This window comes from Enhydra lutris, unplaced genomic scaffold, assembly GCF_002288905.1.
Source record: "Enhydra lutris kenyoni isolate GAN:26980312 unplaced genomic scaffold, ASM228890v2 scaffoldscaffold13, whole genome shotgun sequence".
Lineage (NCBI taxonomy): Eukaryota > Metazoa > Chordata > Mammalia > Carnivora > Mustelidae > Enhydra > Enhydra lutris.
The window spans coordinates 5,781,640-5,794,359 of record NW_019154097.1 but is presented as its reverse complement, the minus strand read 5'-3'; the positions used below and the strand labels follow the sequence as shown (position 1 = coordinate 5,794,359).

The 12,720-nt window shown below is 41.4% G+C and overlaps 1 protein-coding gene across 1 annotated transcript; it reads left to right on the top strand.

Moving 5' to 3' along the window:
- The first annotated feature begins 5,464 nt into the window (after positions 1 to 5,464).
- LOC111145763 (translocase of outer mitochondrial membrane 5) lies at positions 5,465 to 10,506 on the top strand. The gene is made up of 2 exons (XM_022500950.1): positions 5,465 to 5,699; positions 9,871 to 10,506. The coding sequence occupies exons 1-2, from the start codon at positions 5,579 to 5,581 to the stop codon at positions 9,903 to 9,905; spliced, it is 156 nt and encodes a 51-aa protein (XP_022356658.1). The 5' UTR covers positions 5,465 to 5,578; the 3' UTR covers positions 9,906 to 10,506.
- Positions 10,507 to 12,720: the final 2,214 nt, after the last annotated feature.

The window sequence follows — 12,720 nt, the reverse complement described above, 5'->3', positions numbered from 1 at the left end:
AAAGTATTTATTTTCTAAATCGTATAAAAATAAACATGTACTTTTGTGACAAAAGAAGTTATTAAAAGTATAATGTGGTTATATGATAATATAATTTATATTATATTATATTATATCATATATGGTTTCATATATTACATTGCTATAAATAAATTAAAGCAAGTCAAATTTAAAGTTTTCTTTAATCTTGCCTCTGATATGTAAAAATTATTTAATGTATTTAAAATTCATTATTTAATTATTTTTATTTAGGTAAACAAAACAAGGTATACAAAAACAGGGAAAAATAAATTGCTAAAAATATTATTTAGGATTTGGGGTAAATTTCTTTGGGGGATAATTTCCTTTCAGTGTGATATACAAAGCTACCAATTCTTTGATACTAAATGTTAGCAGATATGAAGTTCATCCATTCATCCACTCAGGGGCTACTTTCTGAGTTTTTACTGCGTATAAATATCTGTTCTGTTGTTTGGATGATTAAAGCATGTGTTCCTTGTGTTTGAGGTGCTTCTAGTCTACTTAGATAAAACACTCATGAATCATCCAGATAAAGCCCTAAAAATTAGAACAGAGAATAGCATATTATAGAAAGCAAATGCCAGTGAGGTTAAGATTATCAAAATTCTAATCCTCTTTTAAAGTGTGAAAGGAAGATATGAACAGACACTGCTCCAATGAAGACATACCAATGGCTATCAGACACATGAAAAAATGTTCATCATCACTAGCCATCAGGGAGATTCAAATTAAAACCACATTGAGATACCACCTTACACCCGTTAGAATGGCCAAAATTAGCAAGACAGGAAACAACATGTGTTAGAGAGGATGTGGAGAAAGGGGAACCCTCTTACACTGTTGGTGGGAATGCAAGTTGGTGCAGCCACTTTGGAGAACAGTGTGGAGATTCCTCAAGAAATTAAAAATAGAGCTTCCCTATGACCCTGCAATTGCACTACTGGGTATTTACCCCAAAGATACAGATGTAGTGAAAAGAAGGGCCATCTGTTCCCCAATGTTTATAGCAGCAATGGCCACGGTCACCAAACTGTGGAAAGAACCAAGATGCCCTTCAACGGACAAATGGATAAGGAAGATGTGGCCCATATACACTATGGAGTATGATGCCTCTATCAGAAAGGATGAATACCCAACTTTTGTAACAACATGGACGGGACTGGAGGAGATTATGCTGAGTGAAATAAGTCAAGCAGAGAGAGTCAATTATCATATGGTTTCACTTATTTGTGGAGCATAACAAATAACATGGAGGACATGGGGAGATGGAGAGGAGGAAGGAGTTGAGGGAAATTGGAAGGGGAGGTGAACCATGAGAGACTATGGACTCTGAAAAACAACCTGAGGGTCTTGAAGGGGTGGGGGGTGGGAGGTTGGGGGAACAAGGCGGTGGGTATCAGGGAGGGCATGTATTACATAGAGCACTGGGTGTAGTGCAAAAACAATGAATACTGATACGCTGAAAAGAAATTTAAAAAAAATAAAGCGCGAAAGGACTTCCTCTTGCTGGGCAGTAATTTTTAGAAGCAAGCTATCCCCTCTACTGGGTGAGGACTCTGGTTAACGATCACAGAGCAGTCCTTCCCTGATCCTAACCTTTATTTCATTCATGGTGGGTCCTCAGGGGACTTCAAAACAAAGCTGATTTTGGGAACACCAGACCATGTTCATCTCCTGACGGAGTAAGGAAGAAGACATGTGGAGTTGTTAACGACACTGTCCAGATTAGGTACTGCTGATGGCAGTGGAAACATGGAAAGAAGGACTGCTGTCAGTCTCTTAATGAATAGCAGCCACCCTTTATCCTGTCCCTCCCAAGCTAAGGTCAAACAACATCCCATTTTTCCAATCCTTACCTCTGAGTTGAAGATCATCAACGAGAATAATCACAAAGTATTGAAATCTGCAAGGTCATGTGGAAAAGTGCTGGACTGGGAGCCCAGAGACCTACCTTAGTCCCAACTAGCTATACCTCTAGATTCCCTCTGGGCCTCAGTTTCCTCATCTGTCAAGTGAAGGGGTTGAACTGATCAATAGCCAAAGCCTATAACTCCCAATGCATTAGAAACCACAAGGTTCCTGTGATTATGTGTCAGAATTATTCCCCAGTCATGAATCATCTGTCAATCTCTGACCCTGTAAATACAAATTCCTCCCCAATGATGGGATTAAAACACTTAATTCTCTTATGGGTAAGTTGTGCGCACAGAACATTTGTGTGCAATACTGTCTGGGAAGTCAAGGCAAAAGAAATAGCTCCTAAATCCCTCTTGGGATCAAAATGGAAAACAAGACAGGCTGTGACATCAGCTACCATTTCCTCTATGATCAGACTGCAAATATCAATGTTAAATTATGTGTGCCTACTTTTCATTTTTGCCTTTCATGGCACAACCATAGTGAATCCGTTGCTTCTAACCTTTTAGCAAGGTGATGAAGGAAGAACAGGAAAGATGAACACATATTTTCAGCATTTTTGAGCTTCAAGTGATTTTAAAGATTAGACCCAATCCCCTCGTTATTCCAACGAGGAAAAAAAATGAAGGGTCCAGGCTGTGGCACAGCTCACCCCAGGGCTAACTTCCTGAAGTGTGTGATTCCCAGTTGCCGCACCTAAACGGAGGGCCAGTGGACAATACCACCACCTACAGGCCGTAAGAGGAGGGGCACCCAACAAAGAAAGAAAGCCTAAGCTCTTTTAATGAGTTTCCTCCATTACCGGTGGAGGAGCCACGCAAGGGGAGGACGGTTGATCAGGATCAACATTTCTGGAACAGAAAGAGCTCACCCTCCCAGATTGTATCCAGAACCAGTTCCTCACCTCAAGACCGACTGCTCCTTATTTCTATCCACTACCTTCCTGTCTCTCTACAGGTAGGCTGGAAAGCACCACACCTTTCAAAGAAAAATTGTTAGGAGAGTAAGGTTGCCCTTTAACAGGTCAGTTATTTGCCACCCATCACCTGTCCAGTCAACAAGTGCTGCTTTATACAGCATTGAATGAATGAAGTCCAAGTGCTAAAAATTGGATCTTTTTACCAAGAAAAATGATTTTTTTTGTGAATTTCTCCCCTCATTGGTTCCCTGTGAATCCAAGCAAGTTACTCAAAAGCATCTCAGTAAAGAAAAAAAACAGCAGTTCTATATGGGAACTGTTTATCTAAACTCTGTCAGCATCGGGATCTTGGTTACTGGAATCACTTAAGAACTCCTTTCCAGCTCATTTTGCCTCACTGTTCAGGTGGATGAGATATGCTTTATGGTTACATTCTTCCTACTGCTGGCTACACGCTGGCTGTTTCGATGTCTGATCACACTTGATCATATTTTGACATCCACACACTCCAGACCAGAATGCCCTAGATGACACAATTAGAATTCAAAATGCTTAGACTGTTAGAACTGAACCGGCCTTTCAAGAGCATTTAATCAGGGGCACCTGGGTGGCTCAGTCATTACAGCTGCCTTCAGCTCAGGTCATGATCTCAGGGTCCTGGGATGGAGCCCCGCATCGGGCTCCCTGCTCTGCGGGAAGCCCGCTTCTCCCTCCCCCACTCCCTCTGCTTCTGTTCCCTCTCTCGCTGTGTCTCTCTCTGTCAAATAAATAAATAAAATCTTTTTTTTTTTTAAACGTGCATTTAATCGTGTCTTCTCCCTTTACGGCTAAAGAAATGGAGTTGCACGGAAACAGAGACGCATCCCTGGTCACGTGGCTTGAGAATGGCAGTGCCAAATCTGAAAGCTATGTCTCCAGTCTTCCTGTCCAGGTTCTTTCCACAGCCCCCGCTGCCTTCCAGTGTCAGTGCAGTACTCTCAAAGTGTTGGATGGAGGATGCTCCTTGGGAACAGCCCCTTCCATTCCAGAGCTCCTTCTAGTATTCCACTGCATGAATTATAGATAGAAGAGATTACCAAAGCCTGAATAAGCAGATGAGTTCTCTTTCTTGCCCCAACGTCTTGCATTCTGTCAACCAGGAAGGTGGGCAGCAATGCTTTAGTTATCAGTTATTGCAGTAAATGACTGTTCTAACTTATCCAAACCCACTGTTGCTATGCAGTGTGTAGTCAGGAAGGCACATTCTGGGTTTTGTTTCTTGTTTTTTAGAGAGGGGTAGAAGGGAGGTGGGTAGAGGAGAAGGGAGAGAGAGAATCTCAAGCAGGTTCCAGGCCCAGCATGGAACTGAAGGCAGGGCTTAATCCAGCAACATTGAAACCGTGATCTGAGCCAAAATCAACAGTCAGACACACTTAACTGGCTGAGCCACCCAGACGCCCCAGGCACATTCTGGTCTTGAATTGTGTGAGCAATTCAGTCATCTGGTTTGTGTCTAAAAATTCCATATGGCTAGTTGGCATGCAAAATTTGGAGCTGCACTGTTTTGATGATTCTGTGACGGAAAATCTGATTGTACTAACCTTCTACCTCTTGACTCCAGTGATGCCCATCCAGGCAGGCACTAATGGTTAAAAGACTAACAGAGGAGCAGTGGCGTGCAGGGGAAAGAGAGTGCATCTTGGCATTATAATTATCTGCATTAGAACCCTGCCTCTGCCCATCACTAGCAGAATGACTGTAAGCAGTGCACTTGGTTTCTCAGCCCCCTCTCATCTGTAAAATGCTGAAAGGAGCTCAACTTGTTTTTTATATACTGTATTACTGGGCCTATCTATAAGGATTGGTTAATGCCAGAAATGAGAATACAATAATAATATGGAGTTTAAAACTTTCTTATGTCTGGGTCCCACAGATCTAAATACAAAACCCTACCGTAGGGGTGCCTGGCTGGCTCGGTCAGTACATGAGACTCTTGATCTCAGGGTCCTGAGTTCAAGCCCCAGGTAGGGTATATAGAGTATATATGTGTGTATATATATTTATATAAATTAGAATGGGGATGACAATAACATTAAAAAAAAAAACTACTGCATACAGTACTTGTGTAATCACAAGCAAGTTTCATCATCTTCATCTTTTTGTTTTAACTTTTGGAAAATTTTCAAACATGCTCAAAATAAAAAGACTAGGATAATTAAAATGATATATTAATCAACAGTTTAAGCAATTTTCAACACTTTGGTAATACCGTTTCATTTCCCTTCCTCAACACTTTTTTCCCCTAAGGTATTTTAAAGAATATTTGGGCAAGTTGTTTTAAAGCTCTCTGTGTTTCAGCTTTGTCATCTAGGAAATGAAGATTTGAATATCTAACTCGTGCACAGAACTGTAGCTATTGTTATTTATGGTGGTATCTTCGAGCATCGCCCCCTCCGAGGCGTAAAAGCATTTTGCAGCGTACCGCGCCCTGCTCAAGACAAAGCTTACTCAACAACAGCCTGGAGGAACCGGAGTCCTGCGTGGCTGAGACTACGACGCCCCCTTCAGGCAGCCCGCTGCAGAACATCTCGGACGAATGAGGATTGTCCCTCGCAACTCCCCGTCGCCGCGCGCGAAAACGGCGGGCGGGAACAGGAAATGGGATGGGGCCGGTTCCGGGCGCCTGGCAGTCTCTGAGGAGAGTAGAGCGTGGCACCTGGAAGCCGGGGAGGCAAAGCCGAGATGTTCCGGATCGAGGGCCTTGCGCCGAAGTTGGACCCCGAGGAGATGAAACGGAAGATGCGCGAGGATGTGCTCTCGTCCGTACGGAACTTCCTCATCTACGTGGCCCTGCTGCGAGTCAGTGAGTGTCCTTCTAGACTGCGGTCATGAGACCCGCGGGGAGCTCGCGGACACCACCCACCCAACTCTGGTTCTCTGGGGGCCCGCGAGCTGAGCTAGTTGAGTCGTCGCGGGGAGAGTGGGACATGGGGATCGAGATCAGCGGGCGCAGGCGCGACTTAGGGTCTACGGGTCAGGGTCAGAAGTACACGCGGTGGCCGGGACTGCGAGGGTGATCATCCCGCCTCGCCCTGCGGTAAGAGCGTTTGAATTGAAAGAGCCTCAGGGTTTATTACCCCCTCCCCTGCATTCCCCTCGGCTCCCCTCCCGAGCAGCTCCCTCGTTTTGCAGACCGAACTGACAGCTAGAGTAGAGAAATGGCTGGCTCAAGGTCATTCAGCGATTCAGTGAATGCTCTTGGTCTAGAATCCAGAGCTCTTAATACCAAGTTTCCTTCCTTCAGTGCTGATCTCTCTGAAATACAAGGTTTGCTTCTTTTGCTCACTTGTACAGAGGGTGAAGTAAATAGTTGTTTCTTACTTTTTTTTTTTTTAAGGAATGAGAAGAAAGAAGTAGGAGTCTGTAGGATTAATAATAATAACCTGAAGGTTTATATGAATTTACGTTTGGCAGAAGCTTATTTGCGTTAGCTGGTCTTGACGGTAACGCTTTGAGGGAGGCCGGGCTTAACATTCTGTAGATCTTTTTCTGCGAATGAGAACTCACCTTTCAAAGGGGGTCTTAACACAAACTATCAGAGTTTAAAGGGACACTGAATATTAGAGAGGGGTGCAGCTTTGTAGATCTCTTCTGTAGTTTTACTGATACGAATCTCAGAAGTGACCTGTACGCCAGTCCCCAATTCTCAGTTCAGTACTCTTTTCATTGCACCTTGCAGTGTATTGCTGACAAGTCTGGGTGGAGAGGCAGTGATGGTTGAAATAAAGGAAGGCCATACCAAGGTCATCCCCGTAAAAGGCTCAAATTGGGCCTAGGCCAGAGCTCACTGAAGCCTGGTACCCCGTCCCTGACTATGTATGGTATTACCCTGCGTCCCCAGGAGAGGGAGCCCTGCTGAGCAGAAACACCAATCTTCCTCCTTCGATGGCTTTTTGCAACTCCCAGCTTATTTTCTCCTCTTCCTTTTTTGTTGACTTAGCTGCCAGTAAAATATTTACTTCTTTTCAGTGATCTTTGTATCTGATATGAATTGATTTTCTTGAAAAAAAAAAAACATACAGAATACTGTCCCACATTACCACTTTTAAAATGACAGTATAATTCACATAGTATACAGTTCACCAATTTAAAGTGTACAGTTCAACCTAAGTGTCTCTTGATAAGTGGGCAAAGAAGATGGGGTGTGTATATACAATGGAATATTACTTAGGCATAAAAATCTTTTGCAACAACATGGATGAACCTATAGGCTATTAAGCTGAGTGAAGTAAGTCAGAGAGAGAGGAATACCGTATGATTCCACTTCTATGTGGAATCTTCAAAAACAGAATAGAAACAGAGTGATAAATACAGACAACAGACTGGTGATTGCCAGTGGGGAGTAGAGTGGGGGATATTGAAATAGGGGAAAAGGTTTAAAAGGTACAGACTTCCAGTTGTGAGAGAAATAAGTCACGGGTGCAATGTGTAGCATAGAGAATATAGACAATACTGTAATAACTTTGTGTGGTAGCTAGACTTATTGTGGGGATCGTTTTAAAAATACTGAATCCCTAGGACATACACCTGAAACTAGTAGGATATTGTATGTCAATTATACTTTATTTAAAAGGAGAAAAATTTTTAAAATGAAGAGTATGTAATTTAGTGATTCTTAGTATAGTCAGAGTTAATGCATTTTAGAACATTTTCTTTACCTACAAAGTGGACACCATGCCCATTAGCTGTCATTCCCCATTTCCCCTTCACTTTCTCGTGGCAACCACTAATCTACTTTTTCTTTATGGATTTGCCTATTCTGGACATTTCATGTAAATGGAATTGTAGAATATATGACCTTCTGTGTCTAGCTTGTTTCACTTTGGATTATGTTTTCAAGGTTCATCCATACTGTAGCATGTGTCAGTATTTCCTTCCTTTTTATTGCCAAGTAATTCCATTGTGTGGGTATGCCACATTTTGTTTACCCATTCATTTGATGGATGTTACCATTTTTCATCTGATAAGAATTAGAAATATCTGGACATACTTCTACTTTGTCAGCTTTCAGCAGATCTCAGTATCTTCAGTTTAATGTCAACAGTATGTTTCATTACTTTAGTATGGGTATTGAGAAAGAGGATCCTTCTGGCAGCTTTTTTGGTCTCGGCCCCTTTTATTATCTAATTTTTAAAATTGTGGTAAAATACATGGAACAAAATTTTTCTTAACTATTTTAAGTGTACAGTTCGGTGGTATTAAATACATTTGTAATGTTGTACAACCATCACCACCATCCATCTCCAGAGCTCTTTATCTTGTAACACTGAAACTTTATGATTTTAACATCTCTTAAGGCTCTCATAGAAGTGAAATCAAATAGTATTTGTCTTTTTGTAACTGGCTTGTTTCACTTTGCATAGGATCCTGAGGTTCATCCATGTCATAGCATATGTCAGAATCTCCTTCGTTTTTAAGGCTGAATAATATTCCATCGTATACCACATTTGCTTATGCATTCATCCATCTTTGGATCCGGATTGTTTATACATTTTAGCTACTGTGAATAATGCTCCTATAACATGAATATGCAGATATCTCTATTTTTTATTTTTTGAGGACCCACCATGCTGTGATCCGTAGCCGGTGTACCATTTTACATTCCCACTAGCAGTGCACCAGGGTTCCAGTTTTTCCACATTCTTTCCAACAGTTTGTTAGTAGCCTTCCTAATGGATGTTAGGTGGTATCTCATTGTAGTTGTTTTTTTTTTTTTTTCTTTAAAAGATTTTATTTATTTATTTGACAGACAGAGATCACAAGTAGGCAGAGAGGCAGGCAGAGAGAGGAGGAAGCAGGCTCCCTGCGGAGCAGAGAGTCCGATGCGGGGCTCGATCCCAGGACCCCGAGATCATGACCCGAGCCGAAAGCAGAGGCTTTAACCCACTGAGCCACTCAGGCGCCCCTCATTGTAGTTTTAATTTGCATTGTCTTAGTGATTAGTGATTGCACTTTCATACAGACAGTAATAACACTTCATTAGATCCCTATGACAATATTTTTGTTTTCTAGCCATTTCTGTTTGTACGCTGCTAGACCCTTATAAGAACTAAAGTAGGCCTGTATCATAATGTGATTTGGATTGTATAAGTGATACATAGCTAATTAGTGGGAGAACCAAAATCTGTGTCTAGCTCTTCTGCTTCCCCAGTGCAGTACTGTTTTCTCCCACCCTTTGCTTTTTTCAAATATGTGGGGTTTTCTTTTTTTTTTTTTTTTAATTTTTTAATAAACATATAATGTATTATTAGCCCCAGGGGTACAGGTCTGTGAATCGCCAGGCTTACACACTTCACAGCACTCACCATAGCACATACCCTCCCCACCGTCCATGACCCCACCCCCCCCCCCCCACCCCCCCCCCCCCCCCCCCCCCGGCAACCCTCTGTTTGTTTTGTGAGATTATGGGTTTTCTTTTTAATTATTTATTTGAGGGGCAGGATGCAGAAGGAGAGGGAGAGAGAGAATCCCAAGCAGACTCTGCTGAGCAGGGAGTGTGACGCAGGGCTCAATCTCATGACCCTGAGCTCATGACCTGAGCTGAAATCAGGAGTTGGACATTCTACTGACCTGAACCCAGGCACCCCTTAAATATGTTTTAAAAAGTGAAAAAAATGCCAGTTTGTTTCTCCTAGCATTTTGTTTCTTTGACAGTTAAATCACCCAAAGTAAAAAGTATGGTCTCTTGAAGGAGGGTTGAATTTACTCTTAGTGGTCCTAAGAGAGAGAACTACCTAAAGAAAAGATTGTATACGGTGTAAGAATGAACCTTAGAATAGTCAGAGCTTCATGACACTGGAAAGACAGTGAGTCTCTTTTGCTAGGTTATGCAGGGAGAGGCTTGGCCATAATTTGGAGTCATTTTAAAAATGTAGTGAACTAAACCTGTAAGATTCCTGCCCCCCATCTTATAAATTCCGTAATGTAACTTGTGGGCTAATAGATCTGAAATTCTGGGTTTATTTTTCTTTCAGCACCTTTTATCCTAAAGAAATTGGACAGCATATGAAGATGGGCACCACATGTGAATGCATGATATGAGGAACCCAGTTACAATTTCTACTCCTATCTACAAATGAATAGGCCCAGAAATATGTAAGAGACTCTTGGATTGAATGGACATAAAACTTCTACTTGTTAAGAACAAGTTTGGCTCTGGTGACTGACCTTCATAGCTAAAATTTAAAACTACTTGGGAAGTAAAGACATCTTGGGTCATAATACACCCATATGCCTGTGATGTTCAGCCTCTGTGAATGTTGATATAATTGTAAGTAATGTCAAAGTCCATTTTCTAGCAAGTATTAATTATAAGGGAATTATGTCTACAATAGCACTGTCTTGTTAGTCATTTCTGTTTACCTTTTTACTTCTGTCTGGAGTATGTATGTTGAAGAATTCCTTATGATTAGTTTTGTTTTACAGAAGCCAGCACATAGCCCCAACAACACTTGAACACAGGACCATCATTCTATATTTTTTAATTAAAGTAGCAACTAAGGAAAAAATTGGGATTTTATTTCTCTTAACCTGCTTTTTGCTACAGGCCTCTTTAATATTATAATTATTACAAACTACATTAAATTGAGTTCCTCTTGTTTTGGACTGAAGGATTGACTGACATTATTTTATTGTTAAGCAGTCTTTGTGAAAGGCAACATTGCTCCGTGATGCTGGGAATCCATCTGTACCACCACCAAAGGAAAAAGTGCTGCTTTATGTCTGTTCTCTAAGTTTATTGGGGGAAGAGGACAGTCCTTAACCTTCTTCCCGGATACAACTGCAGTCACCTCTTTTTAGCTAATTGTATCGGTATTTACCTTCATGTCTCTAAATAGCATGATTGTGTTGTTATTTTATGATTTTTTCTTTTTAGACATTGCCTACTGACTTCTCCATGTGTGGAGGGATTAGGACTCTTTCCTTACCTCCGTCATTCTTACCGCTTCTCATTTCTTCTTCCTTCCAATGTACTTAGTGTGCTTTTGTGTGAATCAATTTCATGATGACTCTAAATGCTATTTGTTTTCTTTTCCTGTACATATTTTTGTTTTTCCTCGGCTTCGTTTTCTATAAACTTAACCTAAATCAACTAGACCCTTTACCATATATCTAAATTGATCACAGTGTTCAGTTTCACTAGGCATCCTATTTCATCTTGGCAAATAAGTCTTTCCTGGAGCTTTCTGACCTGTCCCAGTCTGGATTGTGGTCTCCTATGCCTTAGGTATAGTGCTGTGTTCTGGGATCTCCACTCACTGGCAATTCCAGGAATTCCTTTTCCTCTTCTCCCATGTTGGATCTCTTTTTTTCTGTATCTTGTTTTCTTTATCTCACATCTGGAATGCATTTGAGTCTCTGTATTGAGTATAGTACCTCTGCCCATAACTGCCTAGCATGCCCAATCCAGAGAACCCTCTATTTTACCCTTTTCAGAAAATAAACGTCTAATTTGGGGAGGGAGGTGGGCAAAAGAGGCTGCTTAGTTAGCTACATAGAGTTGCAGAGAGCATTATGAATACTTAAATCTTCCACCAGTCCTTATTGTAGTGTCTACCCCTTTGCTCCTACTTCCAAAGGTAGTGGAAGACACCAGTTCCTGAACCTTATAGGGATTCTCTGATGTAAGTTGGGTTGTTTGTTTTGCTTTTCTACTGCTGACTCAAGATGTTTTCTTGGAGCTACCATGTTATTTAATTGTCCATCTGCTTTCTAGCTTCTAGCTTTTTGCTGCTATTGTCTCCTTTCTTTTCCCATTCTTTTAGATTTATGCCTTAAGACGAAAATCTTTGCTGTCATTTAATGGAATTTCAGGAGGCAGTGGAAGTAGATGAATGTGCTTGATCTACCATCTTTACCCAAATAGTATGTATTTTTACCTTGTGATGCTGTGTTTCATTTTGGTAATTTATATTCATTCTTGACCTAAGGAGGTGTGGTATATAGCACCATGGTCACAGTCACTGGCTCTAAAGACAAGCAGATGTGATTTTGTGTCTTGATTCCAACACGTAGGAAATGGATGACTTTTAGCAACTGAACCTCTGTATCTCATTTTCTTCACCTGTAAAATTAGTGTGGGGGGAACATTTGTCTACTTCAGAATGTGTAAGGATAAAGTAAAAGAATACAAGTGGAGGGACGCCTGGGTGGCTCAGTTGGTTAAGCAGCTGCCTTTGGCTCAGGTCATGATCCCAGCGTCCTGGGATCGAGTCCCACATCGGGTCCTTGCTCATCAGGGAGCCTGCTTCTCCCTCTGCCTCTGCCTGCCATTCTGTCTGCCTGTGCTTGCTCTCTTTCCCTCTCTCTCTCTGACAAATAAATAAATAAAATCTTTAAAAAAAAAAAAAAGAATACAAGTGGAGCCATCAGTGCAGTGCCTGACATTTGGTAAATGCTATTTATTGTGGGTTTTTTTTTTAAGATTTTATTTATTTATTTGACAGAGATCATAAGTAGGCAGAGAGGCAGGCAGAGACAGAAAGAGGGGGAAACAGGCTCCCCGCTGAGCAGAGAGCCCAATACAGGGCTCGAACCCAGGACCCTGGGATCATGACCTGAGCCAAAGGCAGAAGCTTTAACACACTGAGCCACCCAGGCGCCCCAAATGCTATTTATTGTTAATGGTTAGTCTTTGGTAGAAGGTGATTAGAAGTGATTTGTGCTAGCATTCACTGTATTAGTAGGTTTCATTTATATTTTCAGATGTTGTGAGATAGCATGTGTATATTCTAATTGTATACAGACTTCAACATTAGCAAACACTTAAACTCACTAATAACTGTTAATTTTACAGATGAGGAGTTTGAGACTCTGGAAGATTT

Coding starts and splice junctions, on each gene's coding strand:
- LOC111145763 (XM_022500950.1), top strand. CDS start 5,579: ATGTTCCGGATCGAGGGCCTTGCGCCGAAGTTGGACCCCGAGGAGATG. Junction 5,700..9,870: donor CGTGGCCCTGCTGCGAGTCA/GTGAGTGTCCTT, acceptor TTTTTCTTTCAG/CACCTTTTATCCTAAAGAAA.